Genomic DNA, 21,774 nt, shown 5'->3' with positions numbered 1-21,774 from the left:
GGGGGGGGAGCTAAATGAGGGGCATAAACACCGTCTCTTGCTGACAGGTAAAGACCTCAGTCGCGATTAAGATTGTTAGGTTGCTTATAGATTTCTATAGAGTATAGAGTATAGAAAGTTTATTCGATAAAACTAAAATTCTTGAGTGTAATCAATTCTTCTATTAACCGAGAATCTATAGAAATCTATAAGCAACCTAACAATCTCAACCGCGACTCAGGTCTTTACCTGTCACCAATATGGGAATCAGTCTTCGAGACGGTGTTTAGGCCACTCATTTAGCTCCGCCCCCCTCCAGCAATATTTAAGCTGGTACAGAGTAAAATGCCAGCCAATTTCAGTGAAGCTCTGAAGAAGTCAACAGGATGATTAGCGAAACGTTAGCAACTTAGAGTCAACAAAAACCGACCCAGGAGGAATACAGAAGTTTTGTAAAAACTATATTTTTACTGACCGTTCAGGGCTCTCGTTAGTATTAGTCTGCTCCAAATTTTTTACTCACATTGTAAGATACATAAAACTAAAAGTATACTTTAAATAACAATGTTGCCCTAGTGCAGAAACAAGAAAAGAAGTTTGGCAACGCCGCAGTAGATATCCGGACGTGAAATGAAACGCGATTTTAGTGCCAGCATACGGAAACAAATTGTTCGCCATAAAACAGTAGACCTGAAACGTCTAGATAAGTTATAGTCTCGCATCGATATATGTCTTAGGAAATACAACGTATGCAAAGGGACGTGTGGATAAGTTAGTTTTTAACTACAGTTTTGAAATAAAGAAAATGACACAGAAATTTACTAAAAAGATGCGATATTGTAATAAGTACGTTTAAGTACTTAAAATTGTCACAGGAAAGGACTCTTGATTTGTTCGTTAGTTATTATTCACAATTTACAATAGGCATGCGCAATTTGTGAAAATGTAAACAGGAAACCAGTAGATACATTACCAATCAGTTTTTAACATACATAAAATTTAGCTTAGGGAAACAGAAATTTTTATTACAGATCAGTAAAAAATATATTAATATTTAAGAGCTTCAATTAAATTGAGACAGACTAGACCTTTTGCAAATCAGGTTTATTATTAACAATTATGTAATTATAGCACTTCAGCTATAACAATAAAGATAGAAATTTATTTGAAATCTAAACTTCATAATTGTTATATCAAAGAGGACTGGAATGAAATAAAAAAAAATGTTAAACTTTAATTTTAATTTTTAAAATTAAATTACATTTTGTGCAAACTGTGGTGTCAGATATCCAGATGATGGTCTTTGTTTTTGATACAGTGAATGAAGTCAGTAATCTTTATTCACTGGAAATAAGCCTCAAAAAAACAAAGTTCATTATAGTTAAAAGCTAACAAAAACATACATCAGATTAAAAGCAAAATACTTGACGACTATGCTAACCACAATCTCTCCATAGAACTCCGGAAAGGGTGATGGTCTCTTCAGTGTTGTTATAAGAAATGGAGGCATGGACTCCCTCAGAAGTGCTGTTAAATAGAATGGCAGCCTTCGAAATGTAGACGTATATGCGAGTCCTGAGGATCATTGCAGTTCATTATGCAAAATAGATGTAGAAACAGTAGCTGGCAGAAGAGACTCTTGGTTGAAGGATCTAAGGGAATGGTGCAATAGAACATCAGTGGAACTGTTTCGATCAGCGGTTTCGACGGTGGAGATTGTCAGTTTGGTCGCCCACCTCAGAAAATAGGAGATGGGACAACAAGAAAAAACAAAGCAGGGCAGCTGATATAAATATATCGTATCGTATTCTTAACTTATACTTTCGTTACCTGTTCTAGTACGTAGTACTTGACAGAATTATGAGCAAATAGTAAGCTTCCTAAATTTAAATTTTATTCTTCCATACAAAAAATCCAATTTTATAGCTGAAAGTGCTCGAAGGTTTTTAGGTTCCCATATGATGAAATAGGGGGCAGTATACTTTCTTCTATACAGTTTTCATATTGAACGGCTCTAGTGTCTTCCACCACTGTAACTGTTATTTTTATGAGCACGACACTGAAATTTTTGGTTACTATCGCTATAGCAGAAGATATTATAAGTAGTGATTTTTCATTTTTTTAACATTGCAACTAGTCATGTCTTGAAGTTTGACCCCAACAATTCTTCAGTCAAGGCCGGGATCTCCCTATCACACCAAAGCACTGAGGGCTATTTATAATAATTTAAAATTATTTTATATTCAGACGACTCGCTTGTGCTGTCACGATTTAATTACATTAATTAATTAATTAGTATAATTAATAAATAAATAATATTAATAAAATAATATTATAATAATAATAATTTATATTAATATAACATAATTAATATTAATTAGTAATTATATAATTAATATGATATAATTAATAATTATTATATATAATTAATTAATTAATATAATTTAATTACATCTCCCCGTACCTTACTACCCCGGATTGATTCAATATGGACCTTGAAAGCCAAAATACGAATGAAAATCCGGCATTGTAGGACCATTGAAACACAAATTGCTTTATATATGTAAATGAAAAATCCGTTCTTTCACATCAATATCTAATATACGTTGAAAATTTCGCATTATGGTTTTAACAATAAAATTGTTAGTATTATTTTTACTAATGTTAATAAAATGAATTAAAAAAATTTACTGTATATGTTAAAAATATATGTTATACATAGTTCAGATAAAGTTTTTTTATTTAACATGAACATAGAAAGCAACTAAATATTGCGGATCCACCATTTATCAAGAACTCACGGCCAACAACACCTGATCAGGAATAAAACGCAGCTTTCTATATTACGAATTTTAACAATTTTTGGCACCTAATTTATTTCTTGCTATAGGAGCCGAAAGATTTTTCATAGAGAAAATACAGTTTTCAGGATTGTGATGGATACCATCACTTGGTACTTGGGAAAACGATTTTCTCTCTCTTTTCATGGCATAATTATATTATATTTAAAGGGACCCAAAAACCTGAGGGTTGCTTACGTTAACATAAAATTAATTCACGATAATGGACGTTCCCTGTTTCAGGGAATTAAAAAATTGTTATGAGGATCGCTTGAGTTATCCACAATTTAATCACCGCAGTGTTCAATACGGGCATGGTTTCGACGCTATTCATCGTTACCGTGACCAGAAGGTACTCTTGTCGAAGGTTAATTTAGGCAGTTAGAAGAAAAGATCACATCTATACCGGGTTGACTCATTATGGATCTTCGATATAAATTACCAATGAATATTTCAAGATCAACGAAACTTAAATACCCTTTTCTTTAATATAAAATTTGCTTTTAACGCAACAATACACAATTTGAATATACGAGGAAAACCCCATAAATAATAATTATTATTTAATAATTATTTAAAAGCCCTTGTTTTATTTTAGACGTTAAATAACTAATAAACACTTAATAAATAAAAATAAATAAATAAATGCAAAAATTCATTGTTATAAATTGAGCCTCAAACAGTATCTGGAGCTTCCAAATGGCCACCCTTCGTAGGCCTATTGTAGACCAGTAGTATTATAAGAAAATTAATTTATATCAAGGAGTATTGCAAAGTGCATACGAAGTAGGGACTCGTAAAACTCTTAACATCGCATATACGAATATTCAGAGTGTCAGACATAAAACCGATAATCTGAAGGAACAATTGTGATGTCCTGATAACAGCAGTCTTCCCTAACCACGTTTAGAAAACACTCCAAATTATCAGTTTTACAATTATATAATTATTATAATTATCTAGCTATACATAGGTGTAGAAGTGGAAGAGATCGGGGATTATCAATTTATATAAGGTCAAAACACTTCGAACACTGTGTTCGGAGCGCGAGCATTGAAGATGCCAAGTGAGATCTTGGCGAAACGTCTGCAGGATTCCGGTCGGAATTCAACAAATGAACAGAACAGAGCAGGCTTAAATAACCCTGTTCATCAAAAATTAAAATGTTTCAATAATTTGAATATTCCTTGAAAAAACTTCTATCTCTTTTTATTGCTTTATTATAGTTATTTTCAAAAGTACGGTATGGGAAAAATAAGGTCGAAAGTTTGTGTACAATTAAATGGAATATCTATGGCAAAAAAATTCTAACGGCCAATTAAAAACTAATTTTTAAATAATATTAAAGTTGCGAGTAATCTTAAGTTCAGAGATAACTAAACTAGTGATAATTTTTATGCTCTATATTCGATAAGGACATAACCCACAAAACATTGAAATACAAAAAACAAGAGAGATAAAATTTCACATTCTACATTACAACTGAGGAGACATCGTTAAAAGCAAGAGAGTTACACAATTAATTTCCATCTTCTCGGGATGTTATTTATAGTGAACCGGATTTGTTTACCAGCACGACAACATTTCCACGGTCGTGATAATGTAATCAATTTAATGGGATTACAACGGATATTAGTATGCAGCCAACGCATCCGAGTAGAAATGGGCTGCTCTAACCGTAGAACATACGCTTAACAAATAGCTTGCCGCTCCGAAGCGTAAGATTTTCTGGAACAGTCAACTTTTGAATTCTAGAATATTAGAAATTGCATTGTCACGTCCGTCCGTGGGCTATTAGTCTCTTAACGCAATTATCATGTTTTTAAAAAGTTCGTGAATTCTTGATTTCATAAGTACTCTTTCGTTCACCTTTTCCTTCTACAGCAAACGGCTAAAATATGGAAAATGCTGTAACAATTTTTTCTTGCCAATTTTTTACAGAAAACAGAAAATATATCGAGTAAGTCAAAAAGTAGATGTCGATAATAAGTTCTTTTTTGTAAATGGAACGCCATTATTCAAATCTATTTTCGAATTTTGCGTGAAAAGTGAAGCATAATTTATGTATACCTATTTTTTATGAGCCAAAGAATAAAAACAAAAATTTGATTTTCAAATGAACAGGTAATATCTTTGTTATGGAAGTTATTAGAAAATCAGACCTAACAATTACTCATTTTGATTACAGAAAACCTACGCACACAGACCGATACCTTAATGCATTCGACATAAAATTCGGCCCAAAATTCATCGGTTATCAACTCTCTTGTTTGTTTATAGAACCGTGAAACTATCTCAGCACGAGTCACTAAACCCAGAATTAAAACATCTTCTCGTTGTCGTTTGTCTCCATATGAAACTTGAAAAATTACAGAAATGTAACTGTAACAATTTAAGAACTCTACTGCTAGTACCTATTCCTTTCAAAATAGAGTTTCTGTCTTTTTTTTTTTGCTCATAAAAAATAATTGATATACAATACTTGATTTTTAAACCAATCTGTAGAATATTTTAGACGTTCCCTATATATGTAACTGTAAAAAACCTTTTAATTCAGGGCTATATTATATTACAACTTCATATTAAAAAAAAAGTTAAAGGTATTTCTGGTAAACATATTTTTCCGATCATATACATAAAATTCAACAACTTTTGTATTTAAGCCATTTCTCTATGGCTCGTATGGCAGTTGTAGATGGATGTACAACAATAATAAATACAATATAACCATATAAAGTATGTAATAATATCCTTCTTATTTAAATCATTTTGTCCAATTAAAAAATAACGAAATTATATACGTATTTTATTCGTTTACAATATTTATACTCAAAAATTTAAAAATATTTGTATTTAAACAATTTAACTATAAAAATAATTATCTAGGAATTCCTAACTAGTATACCTGTCAGTTGATTAATTGAATACAAAATTTTCTTTTTTAAAATGACTGATATCCAATAACGTACAACAAGCTGTATATTTTTAAAAATGAAATAAAGATTTTCATTTTATCATTTTCTTTTACATTAATTTTTCACCATTTTTCATGTAAATTTTTTTTCTGATGCGCGTTTCTGATCTTACCCATAAAACGCAAAAACTATTGAAGTTATACCATTTTCTATAGCCTGTAATGGCAACTTCAGCAGTAGAAGTTTGTGCAAAAATAATTAATACTATGAATGTATTTCTATAATGTTTTTCTAGTTTCAAGAGGTCGTCATGTGTAGTATGCTTTTTTCTTTTCTATTTCAAAACGGATAATGTTCAGCAACGTGCTACAAGCTGTAATTTTTTTTAAATGAGAAAATGAATAGAACCTACTCAATTTTTGAGTCTCATTAAAATAAAATATATAACATCTATATAAGTCTTACAACTTTTACTATTTTTCAATTTTCTGACGATACTTGTTTCTGATCCTGCGCATAAAACCCAAATACTTTTGAATTTTAACCATTTTTCTATAACCTTAGCAATGTATGGACGTGCCAAAATAATAAAAACTATAAAAGTATTTCTACAATGTTTTCATGAGGTCGCCAAATTTTAATGTGTACTGTGCTTTTTTTTTCTTAAAAAAATGCTGATATCCAGTAATATATAACAAATCATATATTTTTGCAAATGAAAACATAAACAAAACGAACTCAATTTTTTTTATTGCATTTGTATCCCATTGAAACAAAATATGTAAATATAACCTATACAAATTTTCCGATTTTTTTCCAATCCTACGTGTTAAACCCAAAAACGTTTGTATTTTAATACTCATGGCTGCTGTGAATTGGTGTACAAGAATTATAAATATAAAAATATTTAAAAATGTATAAAATAGTTTTGAAAATGAAAAAAAAAATCGTATTTTCCTTTTTTTATATTTGTTTGTTGTTTTTATATAACTGTTGTATTTTAGGTTATAATAGCCAAATACAACAAATAATCACCGAACTAAAATTTTATTTCCAAAATAACTGTAATAATTTTTATATAAAGCATTGCAACAATGTCGCTTTAATTAAAGTTAATTTGATAAATTTTTGAATGTTTTTTATTTATATTTTTATAGAATCGTATTAAAAGAAAGTAAAATATTACTCAAACACAACTAGTATTGACCGTTCTCAATTGATCACTTATTAATTGACTACTCAAAAAATGTTTTAAATAACATTATTGAATAATAACATGTATTTTATAATAAATTATTATGCATTTGTGATGTCCAATTTACCTATAACCCTCTTCGAGGAATATCCGAATACGATACTTGGCAATTCGGGGAATCCCAATAAATTATCAACTCTATTTATATTATATATATATATATATATATATATATATATATATATATATATATATATATATATATATATATATATATATATATATATATATATATATATATATATATATTCAATATATATGTTCAATTGACATAAAAAAAATTGACGGGTCACTTCCACAACCCTAAGCAGAATTAACTAAAACTTAATCCGGTTAATTTTTATGTCCTCCTCTCCCTGTATCGTATGAAAGACTGTATCGGAGTAACCAGCAACCCCAATTTTGCAAAGTTCAGTCTGCCGGAGTCCAAAGCGGACGGCGATAATGGAACTTCGATGGAACTTTAATAAATGATAAGTGGTCTGCATTCAAGCGACGATGTAGTTTGCCCGAGAAAATGTAAAGTCAAAACAAGGCCCCTCTGCCTACCACCGACCCAATTGGAGGATTTAACTACTGACCCAAATTTCACCAAGTGCTTTTAGGGTGAAGACGTCGCGATCGGATATGACAAACACGCAAATCAAGCGTCAAATTATTTCGATTAAAGTTGATATGAATAATGCAAATTGATATACAGGGTGGTTGCTAATTATTAACAAGACAAATTGGATACTGCGCTGCTTCTAATAAGTAGCACTGCGTACGGTCGCGTTAATTAACAAAAATGATTTACAACATTTTACAACTTAAAATATTAACCGTTTTATTGACCGCTCGTCCAAGAATGCCTTATCCCAAATAGCACATTTCGTAATGTAGATCCATTTTGAGTATATTAGCCAACCGATTAAAAATGGATGTACCATGGACGTCCTATTTAAATTCTTTGTACGAAATTGACGTCCACACAGTGTTAATTTGAAGTTCATCCGTTTTCAAGGAATGCCTATTCACAGGCTATTGAACAAGTAATTGAAAAAAAACAGAATGCAGATTCATCAATTCCCAATCAGTGGTACAAAGCATCGCTGGTAATGGTGTTAATAGCACTGGTGGTATCTGCACTGAATAGAAATCTTCTGAGTTACTCGTCTTTTACGTTGCAAAATATCCAAAAAAAAAATTAACTGCTTTCTTGGGCGCTCTTCCATGAATGCCTTATCTCAAGTAGCACATCCCATAATATAAAGGTCAATTTTAGATCCATTTTGAGTACATTAGCCAATCAATTCTCAGTCAGTGGTACAAAACATCGCTGTAATGGTGGGAATAGCAGGAATATACGACAAGTACTAGATGGAAATTTTCTGAAATAGTCGTCTTTTATGTTGCCAAATATCTGAACAATATTAACTACTTTCTTGGGCGGTCTTCAGCACATTCGATAATTTTAAATCAATTCTAAGTACTTTGTACGTCTTTCATCAGCTTTTAAAGGATGCCTATTCAAAAGGTTTTAAACAAGTAATCGAAAAAGTCAGAGTCATCAATTCTCAATTCTAGTTTCCGAACGAATCATATACCCCCTGAAATCACTGGACTGCATTTATTTTTCGATGGATGTGCATTACAGGCAACCAAGAGGTTCAACAGAATCTGTCATTACTTTTCAGTAAGAGTACATTCGTTTCTGCCCTGCGATTGAGATTTTGGATCTGCAAAACGGAATTTCAGAAAACATGACAGAATTTACACTCCAGAAGAATATGAGAATGTAATATTGACTTCCAGGAAAATGCAACCATTTACTGTGAAGCGAATCCGACACGCTGACATTACTGATTTTAAGAACTGGTTTCAATAAGGTTTGCTGTATCAAACTATCGTCAGTTCTTTTTTTTTTATAAAGAAACTTCCACAGGCTACTGTAATGCTTTTTTCAAAACTTCTGCATTCCTTCTGCGTCGGTTTTTGCTTAGTCGAAATTGCTGACGTTTCGCCAATCATCCTGTTGGCTTCTTCAGAGCTTGACTCAAACTGTTTCAGTCAAGCTCTGAAGAAGCCAACAGAATGATTGGCGAAACGTCAGCAATTTCGACTAAGCAAAAACCGACGCAGGAGGAATCCAGAAGTTTTGTAAAAAGTATCGTCAGTTCCTGTATGAAAGTGCTAATCTAGGATATGTTAAAACGTGGGAGTATATAGATGGTTTACACGAGCATACTTTTAAATTACTCAAAGAACATAAGAGCAGCCCACCTCTGCCCAATAATAAGGCATATCAAGGACCTGTACCAATTAACGAAAAAAAAAAAGATGGACATCAAGAAGGTAATGAAATTATATTACCATATCACATCATGGAATACCGCAAATGCTGAAAATGGTTATAGAGATGTCTGTTTTGATAATGTATTTTTTCTTTGTCCCGAATAAACATTAATAAAAATCAACAAATATTCATTAGTTTTTTTTATATAGGGGGTTGTGTTAAAAAACCGTACAAGTCCATCCCTCTTCTTTTCTGCGATTCGTAGTGCATTTTATTTTTTGAACAACTACCATTAAAAATATATTGCAAACCACGAGACCTAAAACTTTTTTATGAAAGCCGAAATCATATATATGACGACTAGTTTTTCAAACTCACCGATTCAATTATAATATGATTTATGTTGTTTTGTATAGAAATGTAAGAGTCCTCGATTTCTATAATGTGCTGTACTGAATTTTTCCAACTGTCAATTGGTATGTTTACATTTATTAAATTAAAATTACCTTTCATTTTACTTTTTTTGTAAATATTCTTGAATTTCAGTTTTTGAACTTGATGAGGTTAGTGCTTTATGTAGCAGACGGCTGTGGTGTGTGTGTGGCGTCATCCATGACAAAAACACTGTTATTGAGACTTTTGTTTTAAGATTGAAACCGATTTTCAAAAAGTTCGGCAATGGTATCCTCATGATAATTCAAATGGTCAACACTTAAGAAATATATCAGAAAGGAAGATACCTATCTCACCCCTGTCTTATCACTCAAGTAAAAATGAATTTGTTAATAACTTTACCTAATAACAATAGATAATAACATCGTTAAAGTTTATTGGGAATGGGCCATCAAAAGCAAACACGATGAAGATTGATAAAGACTATACAATTATTTGACTCTCTAGCCCGTTGACCAAGCATTTCCAAATTTGATTTTAAATTCCCGATTGATAAGAAAGGAATTGAAACATTTCTTTAAATTTATCACTGCAATGACCGTTTCACCATTATAAACTTTAATATATATTTTGTGCACAAAGTCTGTGATAGAAGGTTCTGTCGAGTGTCGTTCTTTAAAGCCACGATGACTGGCAGTTAAAACATCAATTTCTTCAACATTTTCAAAATTGTTTGAGAAATTATTTAGTAAAGAGATAGGGCGGTAATTTTCTACTGGAAGAGGGTCAGACAGCCTGCCTGATGCCCTCTCGTATCAATAAATTAAATAAAAAGCCAGACACGTCATAATTTTTTGTGTTAAATGGACTTGCATCCAGTAAAAGCCACCTCGGTCCATTCTTTTTATTTTTGTTTACCAATAGCGTGATAAAATATTTAGCAACTTATTACTTTGTTATTATTCAAATCAATTGTAATTATATATTTTCACATGAAAATTGTTTCGACAACACCGTGTCTTTATCAAATGATCAAATCAATGAATGAATGAATGAATCAATCAAATTGATAAAGACACGGTGTTGTCGAAACAATTGTCATGTGAAAATATATAATTTCTTGGAAATCTGAACTTTTACTTCTTATTTTTTTTTATTTAATTTTTGAAAATTGTGTCTAGGAGGCTGTGACCATCATAAATACTATATACCGGGTCATCTGATCATGTGAAAAATTGTAAATGAAACTTTGCATTACGTGTCCAAGGGTAAATAGCATTTATTGTAATGAGCTATTAATTTTTTAGGGTAACCTATTTTTTTTCAAATAGCACAATAGTGGGACCAAAAACTTTTTAACGACAAACTTTTTTTTGCGATATTTTGATACCAAAATTTTCTAAATCCGTTAAAAAATAAGCTCATAGGGAGAAAAAAAAAGAGATAAGTAAATACATTTTTATAAAAATAAAATATTACTTAGGTGACTTTGCTTCTATTCATCATTAAGGCGGTATGATTAAAAATTTTGACAGTTTGTACATTTTTATCTGATTATCGATTTTGTTGTGTTATCGATTTGGATTATCCTGGAAAAAAATAATCTGTTTTCAAATTGAAAAAAAGTTGATATGTTTTTGATATACGGGGAATGCAGAAAAAAATCTCGACAGGCCCGTGCATTGTATGCAGTTTTTATAAAAATTTATTTACTGATCTGATTTTTTCCTTCCTGTGAGCTTAATTTTCACGGATTTTGGAAATTTTGCTGTCAAAATGTTGCAAAAAAAAGTACCGGTTTTAAAAAGATTTCGTTCCCACTAGGATGCTGTTTGACAAAACTAGGTTATCCAAAAAAATTCATTATATAAAATGCTATTTGCCATTAGACAATTAAAGAAAAGTTTTATTTACAATTTTTCCCATGATCAAGTGATCCGGTAAATAGTATTTATGATGGTCACAGCCTCCTAGGCACAGTTTTCAAAAATGAAATTAAAAAAAAAAAAAAAAAGAGAAAACCGTCCTATCCTACTTAGAATGATCTCCTGAATCAAAAAATGCAAAAAATATAGGTTGCGCCATTTAAAATTCGAAAGTTGCTTTCGTTTCCGCTCAAACCGTAAGTGCAACTACACATTGTCCAAAAATTGGACATTCAGCCTATATTAACCCTTCCAAATTTCAAATCGCTATCTCAAACCGTTTAAAAGTTATAGTGTTCCCACTTTCTTGTGTCATCCGGTATATCTGCAACGCAAGCTTACTTGTTTTAACAATGGTGTCCAAATATGGCAGCATTTGTAAACATACTGTTTTAATAATAACATTTAAAATTTGTCTTTATCTGCAACGGGCGTTGATTGTATGTTAAGAGCCGAAAATATTTATCAGAAAACATCTTTAGGCGCGCGTTCAGCGCTTGTCAGCTGTGGGCGAAACTGCTAAGGAGCGAAAAGCAATTTATATATGTTAACTTACCTCCGTCAATGCCTCTCCCAGATTTTCCATCCGAGTTCCATTCTTCTTCTACAACAAAGAACGTGAATTATTTTTTAAAATCCAATCTATCTTTGAGTGACGAATGAGCTCGCTACGTGCACATAGGTGATTTTTCATAATTAAAACTGTGGATTGTACAAAACATCACGTCTTCATTGCTTAGCCGCAAGAATGGAAAGTAGGGCTCGGATACGCCAGCGTTTCGGATGAAATTTAGGGCGTTGCCCTAATAAATATAAAATACAATAGCGCGACGGACTATGTAGTTCTTCGCTTTTTTTAATGAAAAAATGCTCATAAGTATGTGCTCTTTATTTTGATTTTTCATAATTGAAGAAACGAGATCTTGGTTACTTTTCTTTCTTGCGGTTTCAGCAGGCTTTGATAATCTTCGCCCAAAAGCGCAGGAAATATTTATAGATATACAGTATGCCGTACGAGATACGTAGATAATTAAATTAGGAAAAAGTTGAAAAATTTAAACGTTTATAACGTATTGTTAGAAAACAAAAAAATCGCATCACTTCGGGAAGTACGCCGAAAAATCCGAAATTTGCCAATTTCGTTTGTGTTTTTTTCGTGTGTTATTTAAAAATCATCATTCATTTATTATGCATCGGCATACTCCTCAATTTCTTAAACATTGTGAACTGGGGCAAACTAGTGATGCTGAAAGGGTGTTTGTATAGCAGAAAAGAATAATTTTTAAACTTTCTCCGAGACAGTCTTGCAAAGAAATATTTCAACAACACAAAATAATTACGGTTCCTTTTCTATGCCTATTTAAATACTGCTAGTTACAAAAAAAATAAACATTTACATAAGAAACACATTGATAACCATTGTCACTACACTCGTAACAGAGCTTAAACTGAATCCAATATTTCGTAGACGATCTTTAAGCTATGCAGGGCCAGACTATTATAATATGCTCCCGTCGAAGCAATTTAAGAAACATATCAAGTTGCTTCTGACAACCAATGTTTTTTATACCCTAAGAAACGCATGTTCTAAATACATGTTTGTAATGCTATATTGATGATGTATTTGTATTGTTTATTACATACACATCTTATATGATTGTCCTATACGTATAACTTAATTGTAAGAGATACACATTTTCTATTTCTTCTATTTTAAAACATTTTAATGGGTTTGTGAATAAATGACTTATCTATCTATCTATTAAACACTCGCTCCGCTCTTGTCAAATAAACTTGTGAGTCAAATGCCGTTTACCGCACTTGTTGCATAATATACTATTTCTACTCCGTTCTGTAAAATACCAATTTATACACCGATTTAGCGTGCGCAAAACGTCACTTTACTACGTGAGTTTCTTGTCCCACAGATGCGAGCCATTTCGGACATTTCCGGGATATTACCGCACGGCATGAATTTTGACGTTTGTTAGTTCTGATGGGCATGTCAGTGAATGTATTCGTTTTGCAAAAATATACCCAAAAAGCAACTGCCGTAGAAAAAGCATACTATGCAACACGTTTGGTAAACTCTTTAAGTCACTCGTTTATTAAGCACTCGCCTCGTTCGTGTGTTAAACTCAATTTATTGACATATTGATACATGTCACCCTGTAAAACCAAACTAATATATACGACACTCGCTTGCTCTCAGAACTTTATTGCCCCCCACCCCCTTTGCATACAGGTACACCGTGTGCCAAATCAAACGACCCACTATACGATCTGGAAACCCATACGAGATACGAAAAAAGTTTCGCACAAAAGTTTCTTGGATTCTCCTGAAGATTTAAAATATTATAATTTTGATGATACAGGGAGTCCTGAAAGTGTCCCCTCCGACACATGAAAATTTCTACCTGAACTACGCAAAATCCGAATATGAATTTCGTAAGAATGTGATCTTTATTTTAACCAAGGATTCCAAAAATGTCGACATATACGAAATATACAAATAAGAAAGTTGATATCGGACGAGACACTTTTGGGACACACTGTATCAACAAACTTTTTTTCGTATCTCCTGTGGGTTTCCAGATCGTATAATGGGTCGCTTTATTTGACACACGGTGTACATACTGAATTGAAGGAACCTAAGACACTAAAAATATTTCTTTACTGTACCACCGAAACCATATATTAATGTAATTTTAGGAATGCAACAGGTGCTTTAGTAGGTCCCTGCAACTCAGTACCTACCTCTATGCAATCAACAAGATCAAATATTCCTATAAAACTAGAACATTTAGCTAGAGTTCTAGGGGCAGGCTGAGGCGCAGACATATTGGTTTATTTATACCACAAAAGGGGAGCATCGGTCATTTTTCTTGCAAGCTCCTGTAAGAAAGGATTCAAATTTGGGGGACGGGGAAGTTACAGAAGGGAGTAGAAAAACGTTATTGTTGCTATTTGTTGGTGTTGGTTCTATTTTGCTATACAAAATGGAACATGCTTTTTCAATTAAGGAGATGAGTGATATGCTACAATATTTTAACTTATGTTGTAGTAACACCGTGGAAACTGCGGGAATGTATTTAAACAAGTACCCAGAGAGAAAAAACCGACTATAAAAATTTTTGGAAAATTAACTACAGTAAGCAGTATAGTGTGGATATGAATCGAGTTTATTCAGAAATAAATCCTGGAATGAAAAAGGATGTATTGATAGTTGTAACTGTTTTAAATATAGGACGTACTGGAATAGGGAAATCTACTGCTCGTTTTCTAACATACATCGAAATCTAACAGAACGTGGATCGCTTCGTTGATTTCAGGGCCAAGAAAATTGGCGAATTATGATTATGAGATAGTGCTAAACAGAATTGAGGAAAATCTTCAAATGGCATTTAGACCCCTGACAGATATCACCAATCCAAAGAAAAAGTCTCGCAATTATTTTCCAGTTTGTGGCGCAGGCAAATGAATTTTTTGCTTGATAGAATGATCCAAATGCAAGAACTACATCGTTTTGAAAAAAAAATGGTCTAACGTAGCAATATTTTCAGACAATACTCGCAACTTGCATTTCCGGAGTAATGAGAATCCGAGGGTTTTTCGAAGTACCAACTTTCATAGTTAATAGTTAATACGTTGATAAATTCATTTTTTCCGTAAACTGACTAAAACCTTCTTTCAAAATGAAAACCATTTTCAGATCCAGTAGGGCCTGTGGGCGTTTCTTTTATTTGGACGTAGAATATGCTGTTCTAGTTTGGCCTACGAATTAAGTAAATTTGTGGAAAATAGAGCTCGTATTATAGATGGAAAATTGGATTGACACTGAAATTGTCCTTTCGTTGGACTTGTGAAAACAATACAGAAAACAAGTGGGCCTTTCAAAATAACTAAAGAAATGAGGCTCAAAAGAAAAAAATATGTACCTGCTACCAGTTGCGAAAACAAAGGACCTATATTTAGCCGGCGCCAATCAAACCGGATTTGGGACAAAGGAGTTTTGAATATGCAAGAATAATGACGAAAATTTTAAGAAAGGAAAGGAAAATTTATTTGGACGTTCTTCTGGTTGCAGAGATTAGTGTTCATTACATCAGTAACAGATTGGATTTATTTGAATACATATTTACTAACTTCGGCAAAATGCAATATTTGAATACTTTTCCTGAAACTTTTCACAAAGGTAGAGATAAGAATTTTGGCCCTCTGGGGATTAAGTCACCACTTTGTTTGTTTTGGCAAATAGGTCACAATTATGAAAGATGTAATTAAATAAAATAAGTGATAATGGGAAGCAGTAATGGAAAATACTTTGGTTTTAAATTGAAATATTGAAATTTAAACTTTTTGTTTGAAAACTTGTAATGTGATATATTTTGAAATTTAAAACAATATTTTTTGTTTAAACTGTAAAAATGGCCGCTTTAGTCTTTAGAAAATTATACATTTATTTTCAAAATATTCAAAATCATTTATAAAGAATGACTTTTTTCCGTATCTTCCATTCTTTCTTCTATTTGTCCTCTTGTCTACTTTGTTCGTGGATATACTGTTTACATTTTTTTGATAAAATTATGTTGTTTGAAAAAACGAAAATATTCAAATTCAAATATTTCTATAACAAGGGTAATGCGTACTTAATGCTACGGTTAATTCTAACAAAACACCTATTGAAAAAAAAAAGATAAAACAAACAAAATAAAAGGAAATGTTAATAATAATAATCATAAAAAGGTATAATCTTATTTGTGGCACATTTCCCTGAAAACCGTTAAGATGGCAAAAAAAGAAAAGTTTCAGAATGGCCATCAACGCTGCACAGATCCATCCTTGTTCTTGGTGTTGGATTATCTAGTTTTTCCACAATTTCTTTATATCTTTAAGCAGATTTAACCTCCTTATAAAGAGGACATCTAGACAGTACGTGGAATAGAATTTTATTTTCTTGGACATTTTATACAGTGCAAAGTTCAGTATGTTTAAGTTTATAAGACAAACATTTATACGTAAATTTTGTGAAGTGATTTTCCGTTAGTCTAAATTGAGCTAGAACCGTAGTTGTGCGGAATGGTAAATTAGAGCTAAGGTATTTTGAAAAACCATCACTACTACATAAACATCGTGAAGTGAGAATCTTGAGATCAACCTGAAAGCAAATTTCTTTGTATTTAATAAGAATCTTAGGCAAAGTGCGTTTTAGGGTGCTTGAACCAAGAGTTTGCTACAGATAAGAAAATCCGAGTCGACAAGTCAGACGTCTCACTTGCGCAACCCAACTATATTTAATGTCCATAGTGGTCGCCAATTTTAATTGGAGATCAAAACACTGACTTAGGAGTCTATCGGTGCCCAATATAAATAACTTGCCCAGAAAGTTTAAACATATTTCAACATTAACTTTGAAAAAGCCAGATTCAATAAAATCAAAATAACTCACAACCGAGAGAGCAATGTTACTAGGAAAACAACTGACAATGATACTATTAGAAACCTGTATTAATACCTGCCATATATGTATGACAACTAAACCTCAACAGGATCATTAATTAGGAAAGATCACCTAAAGGAAACGATTTTTGGTTTTTGAGAACTACTAATTTGTTCAACTTTTCAATTTTCAATTTTTCAATAGTTTTTAGCTTGGATCCAATGTCAGTATCAGAGTAGCTGATTATTACCACTCATCGACACTAGAATGTTTGCAAGAAATATTAAAAAGATGTATGGACTTAAAGACTAACCTAAAAGCAAGCCGAATGTAATATCAATCTGCACGGAAAAATCTTCTTGAAAGTTCTTTGTAACACTGATAAAGTTGGGACTGACACCATAGCTATGTAGGTTGTGCCACAGTAACTTTTGGAAGACCGAGTCGAAAGCTCTACAAAAATAAACAAAGACAGCATAAACCTTTCTCCCTTTCAGGCGCAATTGCAATTGTACAATAGAATGTAGAGTATAGATGTTGTCAATGCAACCCGACTGGGCTTCTGGAATAATATCGACAGTAGACTCCCATGTCTGAAGGGTCCTCCTGTCTCCCTTCTTGTAACGCTACGAAAAGAGGTCGCACGAGCTACGTTTTTTGTACTTTGAAATGGAATAAAACAAACATTATTTTATTTAAAGTGACATGAAATTTACTTTATTCGAAAGATAATCTTCTGGCATTATAACTTAAATATATATAATATATTTTAAATATTGTTCGGGGGTAGCGTAATCTGGAGCTCCAATTTTCATTAACTTTTTCCAACATTTGTGCCCGAATATTAGCAATAATGCGGCGAATGTTATCCTCCAAGTCAATCATTTCGGGCTTATTGGCGTAGACTAGCCACTTCTTATATCCCCACAGAATATAGAGTAGCGGCCTTAAATCACATGACCTTGGAGGCCAACGTTTCCTTTAATACATCAATTGTGGCACTTTACATCATATTTGTTCAATTGATGAGCGAAAACGTTAGTAATCATGGCTCTACAGCGGTCACCACAAAGTTCTGGTCAGAATCCTTTTTAAAGAAGTACGGATAAATCAATTTTTCTGGATGTAAGGGCGACTCAACATACATTTTAAGATCATCATCACTCCAAATACGTCAGTTCCTTTTACTGACGTATCCATTCAACCAAAAGTGAACTTTTTCGCTTACGAAATTCGGAATCAACTACAATCCTGCTCTGGGCCCATTCACCGAATCTACGTCTTGCTTCAATTCTTGGATGAATTGGATTTTGTAAGCACGCAAACCAACTTCTTTCCGCAAAATCTTCCATAAGGTGGATGGACACATCCAATACCTGTGCACGATTGCGGATAGACTCATTTGAGTTTTCCTCCCTGTAGGCATGTAGCACAGCGTGTGGATGTATATTATCATTGATAGGAAACGTAGTGTGAAAACATTCCATAGTTAATCAATTGCTCATTGCTCTCATGTTGACCGTATAATTAATGTAGTTCGCGATACGTATTTTGAACATAATAGTGATTTTCACAACCAAACTGTTCAAAAATCAATTGACAGCTGACAAGTTAAAAAAATGTTGCCAACTTAAAGTCCTTTATCTATAAAAAAACACACTTCATTAGAGAAACGGGAGCTAAGTGGAAAGAGTCTAGTATTTTTTATTGTTATTATCGCATATAAGTAAACTAAATCAGATACTTCCTTTTCAATTAATTCAGAATATGCAGAAGTTGTCTTATAGAGGATGAATTAATCCGATTCGTACCAATTCACAAAAGAAAATTTTACTGTCTTACTCTTTGGTCCAAACTCCGCCAAGTACCTGTCCTCGTTGAAATACCTGGGTTGTAATGACGGACTGGCTTCTAAATGCCTCTACAACAACTCCAACATGTACTCGTCAGCAACCAAAAAGTATCGAACTCGTGGAACCTCGATCCGGATGCAATGTAAAACAAAGAAGAAGAAAAAAAACACCGAGCAAGCAATTGTTTAACGTCTTAGGATACCAGAAATTCATAGAAAACTTACCCACGATGTTGTTTGGGGTTTCCGAGGTTCCGTCAAGTGAAATCCGACTAAAACCTCGGTTGCCAAAAACAATGAGTTTAAAAGAGGTCGCAGTGGAATTAAACTGCTCAAAACAAACTTAACATATACCGATGGATGACCTCTACATTGGAAAATTTAAGATCTCCAACACCTCCTTCTTGACAGAACTCCTCGTGTTATCGTCAGGTCAGAGATAAAATATTTTTCTTCTTCTTTCAATGAGCTCGCGTCATTCGTGGCGGCTGGACAGTTTTCTTCCTGAATGATATGTGTATTCCTCGATACGTATGGACTCTAAGTCTGCGCCTATCATGGTGCGGTACAAATAAGGTGAACGATTTATTTACTATAAACTATAAAAAATGTGGCTCCCCTCGCTTCCATCACGGACTTCCGGGAACATCCGGCCTGGTTACCGACGCGTATGGGAAAAACAGGAAAATCGCGGGACACCTATATCTTCAAAAGACACTATCTATTCACTAAGATCCAAGACGATAACAATTTTAGCGAAAACAAGTCTTAAGCTTTGCAAAACTCGGACTCTGTAGGCAGCGGACAAGTATCGACCTGTCTCATCCAATGCTACCCAGAGAATCCCCAAAAATAAAATCAAAGTCGAAAAGCGATAGGTTTAACATTAGTACGTATCAGACGATGTAATATTAAAAATTTTATAAAATACTTAAAAGTCTTAGTTAACCACTAGTAAAAGTGTGATTACATCAATAACTAATGTAATCCCTTTGTTCTACTAGTCCTATTCGGCCCTCGTTAGTTAAAACATCCAAGTACCAAATTATTAAAACAGAAATAATCGCGTTTTTATAAAATATGTTGCGCACTTTTTGTTTTGCATGATAACCAATTTTATTTCTATAAAATAAGTATGTAGATTTATTAAGAATAAATGAATTAAAACAAAAAAACAGTTTCTTAGAACACAGTAATGCATAGGCAATATAACGTATTTATTTAAATATTTATCCTTGAAAAGTAATACATTTCAAGCAATGAAAACACTTTAATATTAAAGAAACACAAGTTAACTTAATTTAGGTACCTAATCTGAATCTGCTTCAACATTAGTCTCAGCAGCATACTTATTTCTTCCCAAAAAATCATACGGTTTGTAGGAATAATTGGTCTTAGTTTTGAGATCACATTATTTTTTTTCCAATGATATGCCCCACATTTATCTTTACAAAAAAAAAACAAAAAAGTCCCTATTTTTGTTTTCGGCCGCATAATGTCAAGACATATTGTAATATTTTTAACATGAATATTATTTAAAAAAAAAATCATGAAAAGTAGAAACTAAGTCTTCCTTATTTCGTCCGGTCACACCTTCAATGCCATATTACTGTTAGTGGATTATTAACGTCTCTCACACCAGCGCGAATACCTCGGCGTAAGTGATTTTAAACCTAAGGAAACTTACTTCAAATACTAACATCCACCACAAACACGAACAACTGGGATTGATGATTTTTGAGGTTATCTTGTAAATTATTCGATGTGTCTAAATCACCGGCACAGTGCAAAAAACTAATCGTTGGAAAACTACCCTGTTCTAAGTATTATAGGTATAAGCAGCCAGTAAACAAACTGACTTAACACCTAAGATAAAATGTCCTATCTTTAAAGTTTCAATGGGTTAGGACTATTTATTCCAGTAAATGCCGGATAGGACGTTTTGATTAAGCAAATTCGTATTATTAGGGCATAGGACAATATTTTTAAGCAATTTAAACATGCAATATGAACACTTAGGACATTCTAACTTAGAAAATAGATGAAAATAACAATGCATTACTAAGATATAAATAAAACCCAAAATTCGAAAAAATTGATGTTGGGACGTTTTAACAAAAGGAGGGCAGTATTGATAATTATCCTTTACAAATACTAACGAACTAACAACATAACCATAGATGTTTTCGAAACATGAATTAAATGTAAAATGAAAATTATATATTAATTAGATCGTCTTCCAAAAATACAATAGGGTCCAAGAGATATACGAGGTGAGTTGTAAACTCGACTCCACATAAAACATTACGAATATAATTGTACCGTTACCTGTTTGAAACCGATCCATTGTAGTATGATTAACTATGGATAGTCGAGTAGTATTATTCAAATTTTTTACAGTAAATTAACATTTATAATTTATTTTGTTGGAATGAATACAATACACGAATAGGAATTTTTTAAACCATGAAATAGTTCTGAAATACAACCGTAACAAACCTCCCCTAACTTGACGCACCTGAACATTCTTCCGACGAAGCGAAATCATCGTCGTCGTCGTCTCCCAAACCCTTGCTGCAGCAGCGACTGCATTTCGAGCACATCACGCGACTTCCTTTTCTATGAAAGAACCGTCGCGACTAGATGGAAACCGAACACGACGAAGACTAAAAACCAAAACTAAATCGGGAGTGGCATCCCGACGCTCGTCGCCACCGTATTGTCCGATATATCATCCCGGGTTATTTTTCCACGTATATAATTAACGCACGTCTCGAAAAACGTAATCCCGTCACAACGCCATCTTCGTCGGTCCCCCGGAGGCCAATTAGTGTCGTCCGACTTAAAATAATAATCATTTAATTTCCGGAGTTTACTTTTTTGCTCGCGCGAATTTCTCC

At 32.8% G+C, this 21,774-nt stretch overlaps 1 protein-coding gene across 11 annotated transcripts in view; it reads right to left on the bottom strand.

Moving 5' to 3' along the window:
- LOC132697310 (coiled-coil domain-containing protein AGAP005037) overlaps positions 1-21,774 on the bottom strand; it is a 402,124-nt gene that overhangs the window by 295,499 nt on the left and 84,851 nt on the right. For 7 of the 11 annotated variants that reach the window (XM_060662680.1, XM_060662688.1, XM_060662686.1 and 4 more), the window contains exon 3: positions 12,139-12,186. The exons of 1 other annotated variant lie outside the window; for it this stretch is intronic. In XM_060662680.1, the coding sequence (XP_060518663.1) occupies positions 12,139-12,186 (48 nt within the window). Of the gene's footprint in view, positions 1-12,138; positions 12,187-21,392; positions 21,716-21,774 lie in introns of all 11 variants that reach the window. 3 more of the 11 variants (XM_060662681.1, XM_060662682.1, XM_060662683.1) reach the window with 1 other exon arrangement.

This window comes from Cylas formicarius, unplaced genomic scaffold (assembly GCF_029955315.1).
Source record: "Cylas formicarius isolate icCylForm1 unplaced genomic scaffold, icCylForm1.1 PGA_scaffold_1__22_contigs__length_36826433, whole genome shotgun sequence".
Taxonomy (NCBI): domain Eukaryota; kingdom Metazoa; phylum Arthropoda; class Insecta; order Coleoptera; family Brentidae; genus Cylas; species Cylas formicarius.
The sequence above is the reverse complement of the archived record's forward strand: the minus strand, read 5'-3'. Positions and strand labels throughout refer to the sequence as shown.